The 23,532-nt window shown below is 33.2% G+C and overlaps 2 protein-coding genes across 4 annotated transcripts; one reads left to right on the top strand and one right to left on the bottom strand.

The window, feature by feature from the left end:
- The first annotated feature begins 3,789 nt into the window (after positions 1-3,789).
- Positions 3,790-11,107, top strand: LOC137820138 (uncharacterized). Its single transcript, XM_068623988.1, has 15 exons — positions 3,790-3,877; positions 4,312-4,503; positions 4,596-4,693; positions 4,774-4,872; positions 4,982-5,011; positions 5,104-5,253; positions 5,343-5,429; positions 7,510-7,563; positions 8,875-8,968; positions 9,044-9,114; positions 9,206-9,275; positions 9,468-9,520; positions 9,648-9,741; positions 9,896-9,993; positions 10,817-11,107. The coding sequence occupies exons 2-15, from the start codon at positions 4,413-4,415 to the stop codon at positions 10,904-10,906; spliced, it is 1,179 nt and encodes a 392-aa protein (XP_068480089.1). The 5' UTR covers positions 3,790-3,877; positions 4,312-4,412; the 3' UTR covers positions 10,907-11,107.
- Positions 11,108-13,791: 2,684 nt separating this feature from the next.
- LOC137820137 (beta-adaptin-like protein A) lies at positions 13,792-23,411 on the bottom strand. 3 transcript variants are annotated; one of them, XM_068623983.1, is made up of 12 exons: positions 23,220-23,411; positions 22,891-23,020; positions 21,622-22,138; positions 20,639-20,763; positions 19,061-19,259; positions 17,652-17,880; positions 17,342-17,508; positions 16,971-17,180; positions 16,153-16,263; positions 15,879-16,055; positions 14,849-15,313; positions 13,792-14,520 (listed from the first exon to the last, which is right to left on the bottom strand). In XM_068623983.1, the coding sequence occupies exons 1-12, from the start codon at positions 23,290-23,292 to the stop codon at positions 14,230-14,232; spliced, it is 2,694 nt and encodes an 897-aa protein (XP_068480084.1). In that variant the 5' UTR covers positions 23,293-23,411; the 3' UTR covers positions 13,792-14,229. The 3 variants fall into 3 exon arrangements, with proteins under 3 accessions (XP_068480084.1, XP_068480085.1, XP_068480086.1); XM_068623984.1 differs by having other exon boundaries at positions 22,891-23,070; positions 23,220-23,345; XM_068623985.1 differs by lacking the exons at positions 22,891-23,020; positions 23,220-23,411 and adding an exon at positions 22,439-22,620.
- Positions 23,412-23,532: the final 121 nt, after the last annotated feature.

Genomic DNA, 23,532 nt, shown 5'->3' with positions numbered 1-23,532 from the left:
AAAAAGTGCCACTAGCATGCACGTGCAACATGGCCATGCAGAATAAAACAATTAGAGCAATATACTCTGATTCTCTCTTCTTCTATCTTTTACACTGTTCATCGTCTTCTTCCTCCACTCACACATTTCAGACAGCCATGAAACATATGCAGAACGTCAAAACAATATTAAAAATATTTTTGAAATGATAACGTAATCGATTAAAATGTCTTTGCAAGCATTTTAGACTATAAATCAAAATATTTTAATGCATTAATCTATATTTAATCCATATTCAATTAAATGAATTGGATTTAAAATCCAAAAATATAAATTTTAAATCCATTTAAATGGATTAAAATTAATATGAATTTGGATAATCATATAATACCATGCTAATATTGAAAATGCTTTGCTAATATTGAAAATACAAAGCATTGCAATTATTCAAATTACCTTACCGATTGGTATTGTTGTTCCTAAAATAAAATTAAAATCCTAAAATAAAATTAAAAATCCAATTCCATCAAAGTGTCAAATTCAATTAACAGAGTAGCACAACAGAAGCAAATTTCTAATACTATAGGTAAAAAATCTTTTTCTATTTACACAGAAAACAATAACAATAGGTAACAATTCGTTTTCTAATTCTCACTGTAATTTGTTTCGACAATGGAGCTAGTACCTCATGAATTGACCATTAAAATAATAATATTTGAAAAATATTATCAATACGAAGCAAAACACTTTACACATCTAATTTCTATCAACAACTCAATGATTGTGTTTACCAGTGTTCTCTTCTAATTTATCAAATCATTTGTTCTAATTTACTGTAAAGCTAATACAACACTATTTCACAGAGGGAAAAAGAGACCAACATAGTACTATCCGAAGAATATGTACAAGTTGCATCCATCCTTCTCGATAATCTATCCTTAAAACAAGACCAAAGAATAAAGAAGAATGTATTTGGAAGCATTTATATCCCCTCTCTCAACTAAAATTAAGGGTGGGCAAAAAATCTAAATTACAAAATCTAATCCATAATGATCCAAATCCATATTAGTTTTAATCCATTTAAATGAATTTATCTTAAATCCAAATCCATATTTTTGGATTTTAAAGCCAATCCATTTAATTGGATATAGATTAGATATGGATTGGATACATTTTTGGATTATCCAAATTGCATTTTTGGTTGGGTTTTGACTTGGCACGATCCAAGTTGAGCCAAGACAATTCGGGCTGATGTTGAGCAGAGCAGGCCGGAATCGATGTCGAGTAGTTCGGACCCGGGTCGTTGTCGAGTGTCTGGGCCCGGACCGATGTCAAGTCGTCCGGGCCGAGGCCGATTTCGAGCTGAGCGGGCCAAGGCCGATATTGAGATGAGTGAGCCCAGACTGATGTCAAGTCTAGCGGGGTTGGGCCGTTGTCGAGTCCAGCGAGCTCAGGTCGTTGTCACAGACCCAGACTGATGTTGAGTCGAGCGGGCCCGGGCCGATGTCGAGTCGTACGGGCCCAGGCCAATGTCGAGTCGCACGGACCCGGGCCGATGTCGAGTCGTACGAGCTCGGACCGATGTCGAGCCGTACGGGCCCGAGACTATGTCGATTCGTACGGGCCTGAGCCGATGTCGAGTCGTCCGGGCTCGGGCCGATGTCCAGTCGTACGGACCCAGACTGATGTTGAGTCGAGCGGGCCCGGGCCGATGTCAAGTCGTACGGGCCGGGCCGAGGTCGAGTTGTACAGGCCCGGGCCGATGTCGAGTCGTACGGGCCCAGGCCGATGTCGAGTCGTACAGGTCCGGGACGATGTCGATTCGTTCCGGCCCGGGTCGATTTCGAGTCGTACGGGCCCGGGCCGATGTCGAGTCGTACGGGCCCGGGCAGATGTCGAGTCGTACGTGCCCGGGCAGATGTGGAGTCGTACGGGCCCGGGCCGATGTGGAGTCGTACGGGCCCGGGCCAATGTGGAGTCGTACGGGCCCGAACCGATGTGGAGTCGTACGGGCCCGGGCCAATGTGGAGTCGTACGGGCCCGGGCCGATGTCGAGTCGTACGGGCCTGGACCGTTGTCGAGTCGTACGGGCCCGGGCCGATGTCGAGTCGTACGGGCCCGGGCCGATGTCGAGTCGTACGGGCCCGGGCCGATGTCGAGTCGTACGGGCCCGGGCCGATGTCGAGTCGTACGGGCCCGGGCTGATGTCGAGTCGTACGGGCCCGAGCCGATGTCGAGTCGTACGGGCCCGGGCCGATGTCGAGTCGTACAGGTCCGGGCCGATGTCGAGTCGTACGGGCCCAGACCGATGTCGAGTCGTACGGGCCCGGGTCGAAGTCGAGTCATACGGGCCCGGGCCGATGTTGTTATAGTGACTAAATTAGATATCATTTTAGAAACTAAAAAAAAAAATTTCTAAATTAGTTTATATTATTGTTAAATAGTTTATAAATTGGTATCTAATTAGCTACCAAAGTTTTAACTACCAATTATTTCGATTCTAAATTTAGTAGCAAAAACTTTAGTGACTAATTAGATACCAATTTAAAAACAATATAATAATAATAGAAATTAATTTAAAAACCAAAAATATTTTTAATCTTTAAAATAATCTATAATTTAATTATTATAACAATTAATTATTATTTTTATAAAATTAATTTTTATTTCATGATTTTTTTTTAGTGAATATTTTTTCCGTCCGACACTTAATTGGTTAACAAAAATGCATATCTCTTTCAATAATTAGTGTATAAATGTACAAATGTTTCTAGAAATCATTTGGTTTAGAATCTTGGAATATTCGACAGAATTCTTACTTTTGGGTGCATTTACTACTGGTGAGAAATTTATAACAGAGATTTTTTTTTATTAAGTCGACGCATGATTTAAACTTATTTTTTTGAGATCAATATAATAGGGTAAATTTAAAATCTACCATAGAAAAAAAAAAGTTTCCAATCAACTGACATCATATACTATTCTTTTAAGCAGAAACATGTTCATACAAAAATATCATGATCACTGACACTAACAAAAACTAGTAATATCTGTTTAAAATCGTATGAAGGGATATTGCAAAAGACAAATAATTTGTGCGTATAAAATCTTGTGGAAGTGAACAATTTTTTCAGTATCATTGGAGGATTTCCGAACGTGTAAAGGAGATTGGATCTGTTTTGAGGTTGACACGTTGTCCTTTTCTATCCAGGATCATGGTCGCCACAATCAAGAATGTTAACTTCTTTTCTTTCACTGTGTTTCTTCTTTTCTAGTAGGTCTTCTCCACATTTTCTGTGGTCTTTTCCGTTTCCTGTAGTCAGAATTTGGGACAGTTCTGTTTTCTTGGTCATTAGATATGGAGTAATTTCATATATATATTTATATTTTTTAGTGGTGTTGCTCTTTCTCCATCTATAAATGTGGTTTTCTTTTGTTCCTAAATCATATCGCCCACAACTTCCTCTATTTCCCACATTTCCGGTGGTGTCTTCGCTTTCGGTGATCGGCACTTGGGGCAGTTTTGTTTTCTTGGTCGTTGAATATGAAGCAGTTTCATATCTTTGCTGTGGGTTGTTTCACTTTCTCCATTTATAAATATGTGTCTTCTCTTTGTTTCAAAATTATCTCACCTACGGCTTTCTCTATTCCTTTTCACTTATTTATTCTTTTCTCTTAATTTCAAATTTTTCAGTATTTTTGAATTCTTAGTCCAGAGGAGTTTACTTGTTAGTTATGATTCCCAAAAAATTCCTATTATATTCTGAAAAATTTTCTTACAGACAATGATCATTCACATATCAGGAAACCAATATTTTCATGTTTTTTACAGTTCACAACAGTAAATTATAAAATCACCGTGCAGACTAGCAAGCAACAACATTAGAGGCATTTACAGGTATCAACTGTTTCAACATTGTTTCGGTTCGGTTGAATAGAAAAAAAATTATTTTCATAGCAGTCAAATTCTTTTTTTTTCGTGATTGTTAAGCAAAGCAGAGAATAAATATGCAATAACAATACTACCGTGAATCTTATATTGATATTTTTTTGACACAAAAGAAAATGACTGTTCATATTCTCAGGACAACTTATACGTGTATTTTTTCTTGTCAAAGTGATTCTGGAAAGCAAGGAATAATAAAAGTCTCTGTAGTATTATTTATTACTCTTCTATACGTTACAAAGAAGAAAAAGCTTGAGTATTATTTATTACATACAACTCTGATAATTTTCACACCTCTCTCCATAAAAAAAAAATGTAGAAATGGTAATGATAATTTTGAGGGTTTGAATAATTATTTTTGGTTGAATCCATATTATTTGGATCAGGTGACAGATGGTACTCGTGAATTTAAACATTGTAACTATAAAGGCACAGGCCAGGTAGAAGCATCTCTGAAACTCACTCTCACCCTGAATCCCAAACAAAAATGGCGCAAAAAGAAGCCCTTCAAGAAGCTCACGCCAAGCTTCGATCCAAGTTCTATAAAGTCCTTAGGAGTCATCGAGAAGAAGAACGTGGTATGAGAATCAAATTTCGCTCGTTAACTTTCACAATCTCGCTATGTATTGCTTAACGATTTGTTAATTGGATCCCGTTCTTATGTATCAAGACTCACTTCCGATCAGGATCCTACACGCGGAGCGCGTGGTGAATCCTTTTGCAACCTGTCCTCCAACGAAGGAAGAGGCGTTGTCAAAATTGAAATTTGTAACGTCTTCTGCTTGTTTTTTATTTGTTAATTTTGAATGTCTACTCAATTGACTGGTTCAATCACCTGAAAATTATAGACGGAGGTAATGGAATCGTGTCCGAAGGCTGATATAGAGAACCTTGAAGAGTTGCTTGAGGAGGAGGAGGAACTCTGCTTGTATATATCTCAGTATTGGGTAGGTGACTAATTGATTCGACTTCTGCGGTGCTGAATTTGAATAGGTATTTTCTTATTTTAATTTGATTTTGTGATTGAGAAATAAACTCATTGATTTTGTGCTTCAGGATATCCCTGAGGAGGAGGAGGAGGAGGATGTAGGTTAATTCGAAGTTGAATTTGAATCGATATTTTGTTTTTCTGATTGATTTTTTTCTTGAGAGATGAACTCGTTGATTTGGGATGCCAGCAAGAAACACTTCCTGAGTGGAAAACGAATAGACGGATACCGTTGTTGATTTGGAAGTTGAAAGAAAGCGACAAGCAAAGAAAAAGGCCTGCGGTTATTTTTCTTCATGGCTTGGACCAAAACAAAGAGGACTTGCGTCCATGGCTTAAGGTGTTTCTTCCATTCCATTAATATTATTGTAAATTTATTATGATAGCTGATTTTCTTTCCCACTTCAGCTGTTCTTCTTCTTGTTTTAGGCCTATGCTTCTCGGGGATACATAGCAATTTCCATGGATACTATTCACCATGGAGAACGTGCCAAGAGCGTAAGTGCCTTCCGAAATGTAAGTGATTTTGCAAATCAAAAAACATATTCTTACACTTTCTTTTTAAAACAGACACCTAATTAACCAGCTTCTTCATTTTTTTTATATAAATATTCTATTGCTAATCACGACAGAGTGTAAACAAATAACTCCCTGCTTAGGCGCCTAACAAGATTTATCTAACTCAAAACAATAGCATAACAATTACAGCAAAACTTTATCAACGCTGGACTACCAACCAATGTCACTAAATACCTCCATCTAGCTAAACCATTAGCACTAAACATCGCAGCTTTTGAATTCCTAAACAAAACAAACAGCACTAAATCTGACAGAGTAAGAGTTATCCTACCAAACACATTTGATTGCTACCTCGATCATCATCTCCTCCACCAATCTTAATAAATCTACACCATACTGCCAAAAAGCAGAGCCTCTATGCTATAAACACCCCTTGACAGCACTAAAGCACCACGTAGAGAGAAAGAATGATGTTGTCCAAGCCTTCTCCCTTAAGGGGCATGAGGTGCAACCTTATTGCTAAGAGCAACTAACACTGCAGAGTAGCACTCCTCATAAAATCCTCTCTTCCTTTCTTCATAATTTCCTCAATCCTTCCTCAAATAAGCCAATCAGGGTGCGCCTTCTTTTGTCTCTGCTTCCCACTTAACCAACAAACATTCCCAAGACTTAGTCTATGCAGCTTCCTTTGCCATAGCTTATGCATTGCACCCTAAACCCTAAACCAGCTTCTTCATTAATAAGGGTGAATACGCACGAGATTTGTCTATATTTTTTTATGATAATAACAAATGAAATAAATAAAGATTAACTATTATTATAATAATTAATCAAAGGTATTATCATAACTTATATTCAAATTGTAAAAAATATGTTAATTTAAAAAGATAAATCAATTTTATTCTTTTTTATAATTTTATTATGAGTAATTTTTATAAATAATAAATTAATTGAGTTTAAAAGAGTAAAAAAGCGTATATATAGAATCATTATAAGACATAAAAAGGTGAAATAGTAAAGGATTATGTAAAAAAATAGCTAGAAAGCAAATTCCTTAATAGTAAATAGTAAAGTATTATGTAAAAAAATATTTAGAAAGCAAATTCCTTTTATTAATAGTATAGAGAATAATAATAAAAATTTTAAAGTTATTATATATAATCTATAACATTAATAAAAAAGAATTCTCCCTTTTAACTATGTTTTAAGCACATAATTTTTTTATTATTTTAATAAAAAATCACTTACACTGAAATTGTAAAATTATTTATTTTTATAATTCAATAATATTTTATATTTTTATAAATATTATAATAATAATATTTTTACTTTTTGTTATCATTGAACACATGCCTCTACCCATATGTGTTTCCACTTATATTGATAAAAGACTTGTTAAGGGAAAATGTTATTTTGAAAGACAGTTGTCGGTAACATTACGGGTTTGATTGCTTTGGTGCACTCTGTCTTACTTGTTGGTTCATAACCCTTGATGAATAACCTAACTTTATTTAGGGAAAAGTTTTAGCATAAACTCAGTATTTTAAAATTTAGATTCTTTGTTTGAAAAAATATAAATTTTATAAATTGGTATGCTTTTGAAATAGCAACTCTAATTTTGTTGAATGTGGTTGCAATCCAGTTTAAAATATTTAACTATACTGTTCTGATCACGTTTACATTTAAAGTAATGGTAATAAAGTGTAATTTCACAAAATAGGAAGCTGAAGTTACAACACAGAATTTGGTTTGTAAATTAATTTTTAATAACTTTTTAAAAGAATTCCAAACATAATAGTTGGACTACTATATCAAATGGAATTAGTATTTGAGTGATTCTAAATGGATAATTTGCCTTGAAGAATAAGAATGGTTTAAACCTAGGAGACCTAATTTGATACTGTTTTTTTCTGTTATTGTTATGTGGTTATAGAGATAAATGAACTCTCTTTTGCTTACATGTTTACCCAAGATCGCTAGGAAAGTTTAAAACCAGTCATCTATATAAAATTCAAAACTGACCATGTTTTCTTTTACTTGTTTTGGCTGCAACCTACCCTACAAAATAAATACTCAGGGACTTGTTGTGGCGTGGGCATTAGGTGAAACGATGCCATTCATATATGATACGGTAATTTCTTAATGACTTAACTGATTTCTTATTGACTTTAATGATTATACACACTCAGATAACATAATTAAAAGGTATAATTACGCTTCTTATATTCAACATTTTTAAAAAGTATTCGATTCCTTTTGTTAAGGGCAAGAAAAGTAAGATTCATGTTGTGTGAAGTGTGTGAAATGGATTGATTGGTTAGTGAAAAATCAATTGAAGATTAGGATTTTTTAATTACAATGAGCAGACTAGCCAGCAGACTATTCTAGCAGCAGACTATCCAATTGGAAAAAGATTTTTTTAACACCCAAAAATTAAAATACATACACTTTACAAACCATTATAATAATATAATAATATGTTAAATTAAAAAATAAATAAATATAATTAAAATATTAATTTATTGGTATGTGAAGTGTATGTATTTTATTGTTAATGGTGTTAACATATCACCCACTTGAGAAACTTTCTTGCTATGTTTTCATTTAGGGTAAATATTTAACTGTGGTTTTTAAAATTATTGAACTGTTAGTTTGAGTTTAAATAATAATTATCATATTACAGTTATTAGTTTGTGATTATATTACTAGATAAATCTGTTTTATATTATAATTATAATCTATTTTCTTTATCAATAAAAAAATACATCATGTGTGATAATTTAACACCTTTCAAAATTTATGTTATCATTACAGAGCATTTATTTTTTATTTAATAATTTAATATATGTTTTAATTAAATAATTTAATTTAATATTTTATTATTATTTATAGTTGTTAAACGGTCGTCTAAATCCTTTTTTTTTTTCTTACCATTTAGTTAAGAAATTCACTAAAAGTTTTTGGGTCATTCTTTTTCCGAAATATAGTTAAAGATAGAGTCACTTTATTGGAATTTTCTGAGCCACTCTTTTTCTAGAATGTAAAAATGATACTATGGAATGAAAAAAGTAGTCAAAATTGAACCCCGACAACCATCTAACTTATGAGCTTGTAGTTAAGAGTATCTCAAAAGCCACATATTTGTCTGTTTTTCTCTCTATGTTTTTCTTTTGGTCTCTGTTTGGTGTTTAGTGTTTTCTGGATACCTTTTTTTTTCCTCAGTTGGATTAATTCAAGATTTATTGGACTGTGATTGTGATACCATCATTCTGTGACGGGTTATTGGCCTGTCTTTAATTTGTTTTTCATAAAACTGAAGTAGACTTGTATTTACCAACACACTTTATGCTCCAAAGATTTTGTTTCACGTGTGATTGTAGCAGTTTAAGCATATGATATGTTCGGTTCCGAAATAATGGTGTATTAATCCATGTTCTGGCAGGCCTATGACTTGATTAAATTGGCAGATTATCTAACAGCAAAAAGAGAGGATATAGACCCTTCTAGAATAGGAATCACAGGAATAGGACTCGGAGGTTGGTTGAGAGATATGTTGAAAAGAATATGTTAGGTTCAATTTGATTCATCACTTGTATAATTCTTTCACGCAGGAATGCATGCATGGTTTGCTGCATTTGCTGATACTCGTTATGCTGTGGCTGTTCCTCTGGTTGGCGTTCAGGTGACACTGAATGAATGATTGAATGAAGCTTTTGTTAGTGAAATGTGTTTATGAAACAACGACTCAAAAACTCAAGTGCTTTATGTTGCAGGAATTTCGATGGATCATTGACAACGAGAAATGGATGGATCAGTATGATAGTGTGAAGCATTTTTTTGATGGTATGATAAATTCAAAGGAGTTTTTGAAAATTCTTCCATGTTTTACCTGTTTTTTTTATCTTTGATTTAGTTGTCGCTTCCTGTATTTCATTTTGGATTAATATCATATGAAACACGTAGAAAGGGCATTTAAAGATGTTTTTTGGAAGTGGCACGGAAGGAATGACCAATTTCTTGGGTTCTTGGATGCAGTGGCTCGTCATAATTTGAGTAAAGATGTTATTGACAAAGAAGCAGTGGAGAAGGTCAATTCCGATTCTGTCTCCATATGAATTGCTTTATGCTTTGATTTATTGCTTTAACAAAACGTGATTGAGAATGGTTGGCAACATGATACTACATACTGATCACATAATTTTTCATTCTGATCAGGCATGGGAGCGAATTGCTCCAGGTTTAACATCCGAATTTGATTCACCCAATTCAATTCCAGCTATAGCACCACGCCCATTGCTTATTATAAATGGTAAGGCATTTATCATTATACATATGTATGTGTGAGTAAATAACACCTTAGACCTATTGTTTAGTCAATTTAATTATTTGGTTCATTTAGATTTTGTGAAAATTTCTAAACTGACAAGTAATTGAAGCATTTGCTTGGGCTTTCGGAACTCTAGGTGCGGAAGATCGTCGTTGTCCCGTTGCAAGCTTGGAAGTTCCAAGGTCAAAGGCTATTGAGGCATACGAAGCGTTTCAGTGTTCAGATCATTTTAAGGTATGATCTGGAGTTTGTTGGTCACTTCGGTGAGGAAATTATACATTGTCTTCCCTTATCACTTTATTAAGAATGGGTTTCACAGTTGGTATCACCCTGCGATTTTCATTGTACATAAGTGGGTGCAAACTTCACCTATGAGTTGATTTTATGGGATTGAGTTAGGCTTAAAGTTCACTTTGTAATATGATATCAGAGTCATTTAAAATCTATCCGAGTGTTTCTTAGACCTATCGTGTCACTCGTTATCGGATCGTTATCGAACTACCCATAATATGTTGTCTCACTCACGGACCTCTTCCCCATGAACCGATTATGTTTAAGTCCAGTTTTTTTTTATCAGCAATAAAAAAATAAATAAATACGAATCACTTTTCAACCCTTATACATACACAATAAATACCAATTTCATACGATTACCAACAACTAACTAAAAACCAACCTTGCCCAAACCAAACCCTGAAAAAACAAACTTCAAGACATCATCCTCATACATGTTATAGGTTCCAAACACCAATTAGAAAAGGAATACAAAGCAGAGCGAATTTTAACTGAAATCCAAGACCACACATTTACTTGCACCATAGCAAACACCTCAGACACATCAACCACACCCCTTTTAAAAATAATAAATATGCTCATCATTTACCAACCCAACCCAAATTGTATTTCACACGTCATTTTACCAAATCTGACGATATGCTCATCCTCAAAGTTTGACTTGCGTCAACTTCTTAATACTAAGAATGTGGGTGTGGGGTATGACAATATTAATTCTATACTGAGGGATTGTTAATAATTGGCTTTTTTTTTTTACGTGCAGTGTATTATAGAACCTGGAGTTGGACACGAAGTAACAAAATTTCAACTGAAAGAATCAGCTGAGTGGTTTGATAGATTTTTAAAGCCTTAGCCGGTGCCCTCATACGTGTTCATAAATGATAGTGTTTCATTCTATTCTCTTTCTGTGGTTGTATCAGTCATGACATGAACAAACCAAAATCCTTTTTTTTTCCTATCCAACATATATTCTAGTTCATCACAATGTTAATCGCTATAAATGTTATGTTGCACCTATGTCCGATCTTTCTTCGTCTCCAATAAATCATTCTTATCAATCCATTTTGTTACAAAAATTTACCTCACCTTGTGATTCAGGATAAATAATTAATATAATTAGGAAAAACAATATTTAAATTAAGGTAATTAGTTGTTTTAGATACTTAATTTTTTATTTAATATAAATAAGGTAATTTGTATATATTATTTTACTTTTACATTCAAGAATTTATTTTAATATTGTATTTTTATTAATAAAATTATATTTTACTTAAAGCTTGTAACTTATTTTCATATCTTAATTTTCATACCAAAATATTAAATCGTTATAAATTGAATTTTTTTTTATGTATAATGAATAAAGGTTTTATATCTAAAGATAAAAACGATCAAATATATTATTTTTTAGAAATAATAATTGTAATAAATTAAAATTATATGTAATATAAAATAATTTTTGTTGTCTATTCCTATACAATTTAAAATTTACAAAATAACTAACTTAAAAATGTGTTAAACCCTTATAATATTCACCTATTTTATTTTTTATAACAGATCTCATTATCTTTAAATCTTTGAATTTTTTTTTCATATCTGGTTTATATTATTAAATTTAATATTAAATATAAAATTTTAATTAAAATAGTTTAATTATTTTTCAGTGCACTATCTTAATTTATAATATTACTTGTTATCTTAACTATATATTATTTATTTTTTATTTATTTTGGAAGTTAAATTAATTATGGTTAAAAATAATAATTAAAAATGTCATATATTAAAAAATAATATTTTTGTAGGAAATAAAAGTAGATAAATTAGTACTTTTCAGAATTAAAAACAAATTTGAAATTCTAAATATTATATTTTGTGATGATATTTTCTTATCTTAAACTCGTAAATGAGTTAAGCTTTTGATTTGAGAAAAATCAAATATATTTCCTAATTTTTATTTGTCGTCTCTTCCATCATATATTCAATAAACGAACTGATTTCATCCCTTCTTTGTATGACTATAAAAGCTTATAATCATGCAATTCACAAGCAAAGCCCCTTCTATTAAAAGAGTATTTCAAAGCCCCTCCACAGACTAATTAAAATGCTTGATACTCAAATTAAATAGTGTACAATAATTTATAAAAAAAATCATATATAACTCTAATAAAAAAACTTATAGATATGAAATAAAAAATTATATATAGTTTAGTTAAAGAAAAAAATGGAATTTTTTAACTTAAGAATTTTTCAATCATACATTAAATGGGTTAATAAATGGAAACAGATGAACGTTTGATTTATAGGTCAGGAGTTAATCCTATATTTCTATATATCAGTGAAATCTGATTTATTTCTATATGGAGTCAGTTGGGTTTTTCTAAAGTTTAATATACACTTACAATAAAAAGTTTATTAGAGTTCCATAATTCTATTATCTTTACAGAAAAGGTGTAAACTGTCACCCTTAATGAAAAAATCATATTTTTCCAAATTATGTTGACTTATGTTAAAATAAACAAATATATGTTTGAGATTATAATTTTTTTTAATAATAACTAGAATAAAATGTGTTATATTCTTTATTTGATTTTAAAATATAGACTAGCATCAGTATGACTCGTGAGGAGAGGATGCATGTACTAGTTACTTACACAAATGTGTTTTAGGTTTGGTTTAGTTTTAATACCAAAATAATCATAAAAAGCACTTGCCCATTAGTTTGAATAAGTTTAAGAATAATAATAAAGTAGTATTTTAAATTATTTATTGTGGATAATAAATATTCATTTATATAATTAAATTAATAGTTACCTTTGTTTTCTAACTATAAGACATTCTTTTAAATATTTTTTGTTCCTTTTAAATTATATTTTGCATTCGAATATACTTAAAACTTATAAACTAAGTAAATATATTTGAATTTATCAATTATTCTTTATATTTATAATAAATAATTTAAATGGAGATATAATGTTTTCTAACTATTAAAGTTTTTTTGCTATAAAAATCCCGTCGATAACTTATTCTAAAAAATATTCTAGGAAATTCAAATGAGACAGAGATAAAAGAAAAGGATGAATTAAAATAGATAGGTGACTAAGAAAATCAAATACAAGTAAACATAAATATGTTAGTTTGAGAGAATTCAAAGAATTTTCTTATTATTAGAAAAATATTATGTGAAAATCAATTCTAAAAGACAATAAAATATTAGATAATGATAAAAATGAGAAACTCACTTTATAAATTAAGCATTATGATTTATAATATAAGAAGAAAAAATTGAACAGACTAATTATCTTTTTGCACTTTGAAGTAGTTGGATATTTCGTCCTACACTTAATTTGTTAACAAAAATGCATCTCTCTTTCAATAATTAGTGTACAAAATATACCAAATGTTACTAGAAATCATTTGGTTGAGAATCTTAAAATATTCAACAGAATTCTTACTTTTGGGTGCATCTGCTACTACTGAGAAATTTATAGCAGAGAAATTTTTTTTATTAAGTCGATGCATAATTTAAACTTCATTTTTTGAGATCAATATAATAGGGGGTAAATTTAAAATCTACCATAGAAAAAAACAACGTTTCCATTCAACCGACATCATATACTATTCTTTTAAGCAGAAACATGTTCATACAAAAATGATCATGTTCACGATCACTAACACTAACAAAAACCAGTACTTCACAGCAGTAAATTAAAAAATCACCATGCAGACTAGCAAGCAACAACATTACAGGCATCAAGTATCAACTGTGTATTAAGCAATCAACCGATAAAGGATCCAGATTCACATTTCAGTAGCAACCTGGCACTGAAATTAACCATTAGTCAACCAATGTCAATAATGACCTAGAACACAATGAACACTTGAATAGACGTCAGAAAAGCAACATAAAACAAAACCTCTACAAACTTACAACCCAGACTATGTTTTCTACAACTGAATATATGTTGTGTTGACTCGAATACAAACAACTACAAAATCTTTTAGCCAATGGAATCCCCCGGGCATTTTTGCCTGTTATACACCGATCTGATTACTTTCTAAGAAACTTTTTGCGCGTGGTTATGGAGTCGATATCCTCTCTTATCTTATATATTCAATCTAAGACTCCAAAATTCGTCACTGCCCATCGCATACTCTGTCTGAAGGGTGCAACATAAAGTTTCAGGGTAAACCAAATTTTGATAAGGCTGATTGAAATAATGTTGAGAATGCCTGGGATGAACTTTGGTCATCAGCTTTTACTTTAATCTGTGACTTGGCTGAGGATGTGTTGATTATACACTCTACAAGATATATTGATGCTGCTTCTGCTTTCTGAGCAAAGAAAAAGAACTTAAAGTTGGGAGACTGACCGCCGGATGCAATGCAGTGTATTGAATGACTTTGCATGTGCCGCAGGAGTGCATTGGGAGTTGTCAAGGATGCGATTCCCTGAGGACTTAGAGAATATTCCTGTACCAGTATATACACAACATAAGAATGTTTGACATTTTTTGTTTGTTTGGGGAGGCAAAAAATAGAGAAAAGATAGAGCACACACTAGAACATTTCCATAATTTGATTTTGAAGTTTTGATGAATTATCAATGAAAAAATGTAAGAGTTTCACAACCATCCAATTATTAGGTGCTATATATCCTGTAATAAGCTTAACAATTTATAAGATGTCATATTCATTAAATGATGCGGCAACAATTCATTGGCTGACATTGCAAAACTTTCTTATTGTAATAGTTCGTTCAAACCTCTGATATAGATACTGATATAATTTAAAAACAAACCTCTGATATAGATATTGGCAGTTGACGCCATTTCTGCTGAAATGTGCCAGGATCCAGTACAGCCTTGGGGTTTAGGTTCAACGGAGGAGGTGGAGGAGGTGAAGGTGTGGCTGCAGTTCCAACTGCAAAATCTAAACCAAGTAGATCATCAATAGCTAAGCTAGAAGCTGATGCTTGACCTGATATGCCAGTACTTGGAAATGCCAAATCTGCAAGTGGTTGTGAAGTTGTAGAAGGCGCAGATGAACCATTGTAGGAAGGAGCATTGTAGGCTGAACCATTGCTACCAGGTTCTCTTCCTTCATCCTTTTCTGAAGTACTTAGAAGCAGATCCTTATCATTTGCTTCCACTCTTTGAGCTGGAACAACAGACTCTCCAGATTCTGCAGTAATAGATAGATTTCCAAGTTCATCTGCAAACTCAAATGTCCCTCGATGTTCCTTATCAGTGAACATATAAGAAGGCTGCATGAATTTGCAATTGTTAGTTTGACAAATTTAAAAATACAAAAGGATCACACTAATATAAACATGATTCGACTATCAAGTAATGTTAATATTAGATAGGTGTTTAATTAACCTATCTCAGAAGAAGCTAAACATGTTGACACTTTCAAGAAATGTTAATATTTAGATAGGTGTTTAATTAACCTATGTTTAATTAATCTATCATAGAAGAAGCTGCAACCTTCAACGTGTTCAGGAACAAAGTTTGGCCATACAATATTTATATTTTTAAAATGTAAAAATGAATTCTAATTGAAATAACTATTGCAGCATATTATTTAGAATATCTCAGGTGAAACATTAAAAAGTCAGACACATTTTACAGGGAATAATTCAAGCAACAAAAAACACACTTTAAATGGTAACGTGAATTATTTATTATTTTTTCTCCATTTTATCTTTAAATTTGCTTAAAATAGCAACATAATTTATCAAACTTAGAAATGGCGCCAAGTACCTAAAATTGGTCCAAACTCAACAAACTGTTTCAATAAAGCCTCTGGGAGGAGAATAGTTTGGCTACCTTTTGATATACAACAGACAGACTGTTAAATTCATCAAATATGCGATCTTTGATTTCACTGCTCTGGGTATCAGCAAAGACGGAAACAGCTTGCTTTGGAGGGTTAACCACACTCTCTGCCACAGATACATTGTATTGCAGAAGCCTGTAATAAAATAAGGCCCTGTCATGAACATCCTGCAATCAACAAAAGGCTCATTTAATATACCACTGCAATCCAATCAATTCATTGTTTTGACAATTAAAAATAGAAACCAATAACAAAATTTCAAACCTGGTGAAGATCAGCAAGTCCAGCAGCCAATGCAGCACCTAATGCCTTTTTAGTTTCAGGTGGGCGCTTAAAGAAACACTTCATAACTGCAGTAAGAAGATGCAAGCGAACCTGCATCATGAGATGAGAAAGCAGTTGTTTAAAATATAATTAAGTAAACATAAATACAAGCTAATACTCTATTCATGGCAATACTGCTAAATGACTTCTTACCTTTCTCTGGTAAACAATGGTTGTGATTACATGCAATTGCCAGGGGAGGGATATCATGTTTTTATCATTATTATATGACAATCAAATTAAAAACTCCCTCAATCCAAACCCAACAATAGTTAGTGTTTTGTACTATATTGTTTCTGCTCAGGCATGGAGGAATTATTGAAGTAGGGGAGATTCTCAAGTTTCAGAAGAACAATACCCAATGCTTGTGGTGAGCCATTTGCATAAAATTAGCAGGCACAAGAATTGTAGCTTAGGCACAAAGTGAGACAGGTTGAACTACAAGGTTCTTGCCAAACCCACTCAACCAATATTGTTTAATCAAACCTAAAAGCTAAATTTAGGCTAAATTGCAATTTTGGTTCCCTTCAATTCTTGATCCACAATTTTGGTCTAATTTGCATACATAATTTTCTTTTATATTTTGGTCCAGATTGCTAAAATGTCAAAGCTTGATATGCGAATGAACAAGGTTGAATCCTATCCATAACTAAGATTAAACTGCCCCATGTGTTGGGCCGGGCAAAACATGGCATTCACTAGGAAATCTAAATCTCAGATGCAGAAATTGCAAGATTGTAAAGCATAAAAAGTACTACCTCAGCGGAATGCTCCTCATCCCAATTTTCAACTAAACTCTCCAAGACATATGGAGCATCGTGCATGTCCTGAGAATATTCTCCCAACATCCATATAAGAGCTGCCTTAGCCTTGGGTTCTTGCACATTTTTGCTACTTATGTTTCCAACAACAGCAATACAATCCTGACTCCATTGTGGATATTTTCTTAACAGATCTTTCACAAGCACCTGTATAAATGAACTTTCAAAATTTGCATTAGTCTACCCTACAATAACTTAGGCAAATCAAAATGCCATACTTTACACACATGTTTGCTTAATAATATGAAACGATGTGATACTACTAGGCACAAGTTACAGGGTATCTAGCAGGCACTTGTAATGTTTACCAAAGCTTCAGAAGTAACATAGTCCTTTTCCATCTCAAGAAACTGGAGAAGTCGATCAACAATAGCATTGACATCATACTGCTGCAATGCTATCTTCCCAACAGCTCGAATTGATTCCCTTGCAATGGGAATGTCAACATTTGCAGCATATTCACATAGTTCTGTCACTGAAACGAGATCCAAGAAATTCATGAATAAGTCATTAGAACGAGGGCCTCAGACCAAGGAATAGACATCACATTCAATCATCTTACATCAATTACTCCCTCTTCCTAACCCTTGCTCTCGATAGCAGTTTGGTGTAACTTACCTATCTCATAGGTGTTGCTTTCATTTGCAACTGCAGTCAGCATTTCAAGCTTCAACTTTTTAACATATGATGGCTCATTGTACTGGCAATAGAAGTGTTTATAGTCCGAGGAAAATATATAAGGTGCACGCAAGACCAAAAGATGCAGGTGACTTAAAACTGCATAAGATTGTTCTGGACTTCCTGAGCTCACTTGAGTCAACAGAGGGGCTTTGATACGCTCATATACCTAAAAAACAATAATTGGCAACAAAAATCATAGATAAGCAATCAAAGCTGACAAAGCCAAAATAACTTTAAAATAAAAACAAAGTATAAGTAATAACAATGACAGCTTAAATAAGTATGTAATCAAGCCAAGCTGAGTGGCCATGACATACACAAACACAGATAAAACCTAAGATTGAGGCTGAGCTTCAATTTAGGATTTACAAGAACTATATCAGTCACCTAAAATTGAGGACACGGAATAATGACATGAAATCAAAACCTGAAACTGACACAATGCTTCAAAAATACGGGCACAATATAATGGATAGACATAAAAGGAGATTGCTATGACTGAAGGTGATGTAACATGTTGATATAAAGGGAAAAAGTGGGATCATATAGGCTATAACAAATTTGCATAAGTGACAACAAGTGTGGGAAGCATTGGGATAATTTTGGGTGCTGTACCACAGGGAATACAAGAATACCTTCTCTAATATTTTTCTTTTTCATAGATTTCCTTTTTTTCTCTACTGTAATCAGAGCAGTTCTCTGAATTTTCTCTATAATTCCTAGTCATAGTGAATTTCAGATCCAATCAGAATAATACAAAATATAAAAATAGCAAGGACTAAAAATCAAAACACATTCAACTACGTGTACCTTGGAGGCACATGTACATATCTTTAGTATATAGCTATGTTAGAAAGTTTGTTAACAAAACAATGCAAATCATTTACAGAAACAAGATAGCAAAACACAACAAAACAAAGCCCATGAAAATATTAGAAATTGAGCTGTTCATGAGAAGCCTAGCATCAAAGTTAGATGAATTAATATCCTGCTCAAGATTATTCATAAATTAAAGAAGTCACGATGTACACAACCAAGTTCGGTCAAACCCAAAAGTCAAAATAACTTAGTCGTAACACTTAACCCATTGCATCCCCAAGTTTACAGTAATAACACACAATTATATTTGTTGGTACATGAATTACAAAAGCCTAATCTTGCAGTTAAAAAAACTAAATATCAAATATATATGTATTATGTGAGTCATTCAGTCAGATAGTAGTTAAAAGTCATTACTAAATATAAAGCAGGTAAAAGAATAACACGTACAAAGAAATGTCACAATGAAAAACAAGGAGATCAAATGTGATGTTTTCACACACAGACAGACAAAAATCAATGCATACCTGCTGATGAACATCAGCCATAGACAAAGTCAACTGTAGAAATAATTTAACAGTTGCCAAGACAACAGCACCATTTGCATGCTGGAGTCTATCTTCAAGGAGATTCATCATATCAAATATTTCACTGCTATCTGCCGGAATGTACTTGCTCACAAATTCTAGTACAAGACATTGTGCCCATTCACTGAACTCCTTAATGCTGCAGGTGAAACAATAAGGAACTGATAAGTTTTATCACAATTGGTATTTTTGCAAGATATTATAGATGCTTTCTCTTTATCTCTAATATGGCTGCTATAAGTATCAACACATTTTATAGTCTAATGGGGCCACAGTAGCACATATTATAAGGTAATAAACATTCTTGTTCACATTTGTGAAAATACCATTCGGTCAACCATTTACTCCCACAATCAAACCACATATTATTAATTTATATAATGCACACAAGGACAGAGAAACTAAGATACTGGCAGATTATACAATAACTCTATGAGCCTTTTTCCCAACAAGAAATGGGAAGACACAAAACACCATTGAAAGGAAATCCCACAGGAGGGTTGTACAGAAGATTCAGTTTATCGGGTGTGTTATCGTAAAAGCTGGTTTCACCTTAAAAAAAGGGTTAATGAAAGTCTTGAAGAAAAGTGATTTAGGCTTTGTTAGATATTATTAGATATAATTATATATTATTTGATATTATGAGATATTATAGATATTGTTAGATATCTCATATTTATGTAATGAGCTTAGTCCATATGTTTCTTTTCCTATATAAACATAACCCTATGTGTTCAATATACACAAGGGATTTATCCTATTCTTTCTTTTCCTTCAATATGGTATCAGAGCCATTTCGATCCTATCCTAACGAGTATTTGTTGGGTTTATCAGGCCACCACCCATAATATGATATCAGAGTCATTTCGATCTTATCCTAGCGAGTATTTGTTGGGTTTATCAAGCCACCACCCATAATATGTTATCCCACGCACGAGCTTCTATCTATCACTCTCGGCGTGAGGGGGTGTTGGAGATCCCACATCGACTAGAGATTAGAGTCTTTCATGGGGTTGAGTTAGGCTTAAAGTCCACTTCGTAACATGGTATCAGAGCCATTTCGATCCTATCCTAGCGAGTATTTGTTGGGTTTATCAGGCCACCACCCATAACAAATTCAATTCCACGAAACCAACTTGTATGGTATTATCCTTATATATTATATTTTGACACTATCTCTAGTCAATGTGGAACTTCAGTTTTTCCTAATACACCCTCTCACATCCAGCACTATTTGGCATGGTATGTGTATAACATAGTGAGTGGCCTTTCTAATGGATTTAGAAAGTAATTTAGGCTTAACTCAATCTTGTAAAAATGGCTTGTAAGGTGAAGATTACCTACCCTAATATATTGTATTTTAGCACTGTTTCTAGTCAATGTGAGACTAAGATTTTTCTCAATGGAAAGAATGCAACAGTCCTGTCCATTCAGATAAGATAACTTGAGCACCACAACTTTCCCAAACAGAGTTCATCAAACTATCAACAAACAAGGAATTACTAGAGAAAAGGTTACCGATTCAGAAGGTGATATACGACTGGCTTGCTAAGTAGAGTTTCTCTCTCCCTGGCTGCTTCCTCTGATGTGGATGACTCTAAGGTCCAAATTTCTTGTAAAGCAGACAAACAATTTGCGACTACCTGATCAAGAAAAAATGACGATATATAAATATATATACATAATGTACAATTTATTTGATGACTGCTGATGTCTTAATTTTTGAAACAGGAAGACTTGTCATTCTGATATATAGGTGAACAACAATTGAAAAAAAACAAGAACAAAAAATTAATACATACACTCACACACATACACAGATATAGTTGCAGGGTTTGATGATAATAATAATAATGCTCAAAACAGCAGGCATTTACTTCATAACAAAGCCTTTTAACTAGAAAATTTAAACAAAATTAATTGATTTTTTAATAGGGTACAACCACAAGTATTATACCAAAAATCACACAATTAACTTCTTGAGCAAACAAAAAATCATTAAAATGAGACCTCTAAATTTACTGTTTTCAAACAGAAAACAATCAAAACACTGGTTTGAAAAAAATTGACACAATAAAAAAGTCATAATTCAACAGAACTTATTATTGGGGTATTTATTATTGCACAGGTTTCCTAATCAAATTATGATGAGTGCCATACAAGCTCTTATTATTTAGTTACAAGTTTCATGTATGTTTCTCTTACCAGCATGACATACTCACTTGTAAACGCAAAAATAGATCATCCGGGTACACTTAAATAAGTCAAGCTAATAATTATTTGGAAAACAGAAAAGGAATGAAAGAAACTAAATCAAGATCAAGCACAATAATTTTTTTGTTTTTAAACAGCCTATTCGCTTGCAATTCATTTATAATTGGGCAATTTAGATTAGCTTGATTCTCTAAGTGAAACTCTTGATTCTTTACAAAATTTAAACAGCACTGATATGATTTATCATAGGTTGAGAATGAAATTTCCATAAAAAATGGAATCCTCACCTGAGTATCAGGGTCATTAAGCATCAAATGCTTCAGTGTTGCTAGAAAATCTGCATCAATACAGGTGGAAGCCGATATATGGTACAGTTTCAAAACCCCAATAACTGCCACCATCCTGACATAACTATTATTGTCCTTCAACCCAGACCCTAATGGCCCAACCAAATATTCCACCAGATTTGCCACCCGGAGAGAACACAAACTCCTCAATGCTAGTCCCCGTATCATTGGATCCTCATCTTTGCAATCTCTTTGCAGAAAATTAATCGTCAAAAGTGCAAGATCAGGATTGACCTTTGCATAGTTCCCAACATATAAATAGCACATTTTTTTAAGAACAATGTCTGATGTTGCAGAGCACATTACCATCTCGCCAAAGAGAGACGACACATCAATACCAATAGTCATATTGGAAATCACCTTCTTAAAGAGATCCCTCTTAGAATCATCAGCACCCGGAGCTCGGCTCCCAGCAAGCTGCCGGAGCTGTGATTTTAGATCGGAGACTTCACTCTTCCTGATTAAATTAAACATTAGGTCAGTACTTGAAGTGAAATATATCACACCACAGCCAAAAAATAATCAAACTGACAGAAAATAATTGGGATATTAACAAGGACAATACTTAAATACAATTTCTTACGTTTTTTGCAGTTAATATTAGAATTTCAACTCCATAATATACACAATAAAGGTTTGCATTAAATATCAACATAGATTACTGATTCGAAACTTCAATTTTGAATGGAAAACAACACAAAAAACTCGCTTGAGGTTAAAAATAAAAAATAAAAAAGGGCATGAAAAGACAATGCACCAACTCAATGTAGTTAACGTAGCCCCTTTAGCCATTCCAGAAACAACTTTCTGAAATGAAAAGATAACGAAAGTGGATGAATCCACCTGAAACTATGCCATGCGTGCTATCGAGCTCGGTATACTTAACTTAACTCAACTACTTAAGTAATATCGTATGGACACATTATATTTCACAAATATACGCCAAATAGGACAAAACTACACGGCATTGGATCTCTAATGTTAATGACAATCAAGCAAAGTGCGCATTCAAACATTTGAAGGCGTGTTGCGAGATAAAAACCAAAACATACGAAATTTCGTATTAATCTGAAACCAAACCGCGGCAATTGCGATGCAGTTGCTTCCGTAGATGAGTCCAAATCGAGTTTTGTGCAACATTCGAATAAAGAAAGAGAAAGTTAGAAAGAAAGAAAATAAGACGCAGGGAAGGTGGATCAGGGAACTGACCCTGACGGTTGTGACGGAGACGGCGATCGATGAGACTGCGGCGGCGGAGGAGCCATGGCCACTGAAAGTTGAGTAGAACGACGACGGAGACGGTTAGATCGCCCCTTTGTTTCTTCTGAGAAAGTGAGATCTAAACGAAGAAGATACAAGAGTGATTGGTAATTGTAGCTGCTGATTGAGCTTGTGAAAAAAAAAATTAATCAAAAATTGGAATTGGGATTTGGTGACATGAAAATTAGAAAGTATTACTAGTACAACAGACGGTACCCAGAAAAAAATAAAAAATAAAAAATAATAATATTAATAATAGATGAATAAATAAATTGCACCTGAGGGATAAACTTTCGACGTATGAGAAGCTGAAGTGGCGAGACCTGATTGCCTTGGTCTTCTCTCTTTCATTTCTATGGCATGCTTTCTGAGTAAGAAAAATAAAATAAAATTGCAATTATGCTAAAAAATATTAGTAATTATAATGAATAAATAAAATTGATTTTTTAATATGTTGTATATGTTGATGTGACGCTTCAGGCAGGCACTCTTGTCTTAATATTTTTTTATTAAATATCAGGTTAATAAAAAGACCAAACGTGTTAAATATGAAAATTAAATTCGCAAGAGAAACAATAATTATACTTTTAT

This window comes from Phaseolus vulgaris, chromosome 9, assembly GCF_000499845.2.
Source record: "Phaseolus vulgaris cultivar G19833 chromosome 9, P. vulgaris v2.0, whole genome shotgun sequence".
NCBI lineage: Eukaryota > Viridiplantae > Streptophyta > Magnoliopsida > Fabales > Fabaceae > Phaseolus > Phaseolus vulgaris.
The sequence above is the reverse complement of the archived record's forward strand: the minus strand, read 5'-3'. Positions and strand labels throughout refer to the sequence as shown.

Bases quoted from the DNA above. Each gene is read 5' to 3' on its own strand.
- LOC137820138 (XM_068623988.1), top strand. From the start codon at position 4,413: ATGGCGCAAAAAGAAGCCCTTCAAGAAGCTCACGCCAAGCTTCGATCC. The intron at 5,430-7,509 runs GTAAGTGATTTT...ATAAATACTCAG, and splicing joins GCGTAAGTGCCTTCCGAAAT to GGACTTGTTGTGGCGTGGGC. The intron at 9,521-9,647 runs GTCAATTCCGAT...CATTCTGATCAG, and splicing joins ACAAAGAAGCAGTGGAGAAG to GCATGGGAGCGAATTGCTCC.
- LOC137820137 (XM_068623983.1), bottom strand. From the start codon at position 23,292: ATGAAAGAGAGAAGACCAAGGCAATCAGGTCTCGCCACTTCAGCTTCT. The intron at 16,264-16,970 runs GTAGTACTTTTT...CTCATGATGCAG, and splicing joins ATGAGGAGCATTCCGCTGAG to GTTCGCTTGCATCTTCTTAC. The intron at 16,056-16,152 runs GTTTGAAATTTT...TGTTGATTGCAG, and splicing joins GACTTGCTGATCTTCACCAG to GATGTTCATGACAGGGCCTT.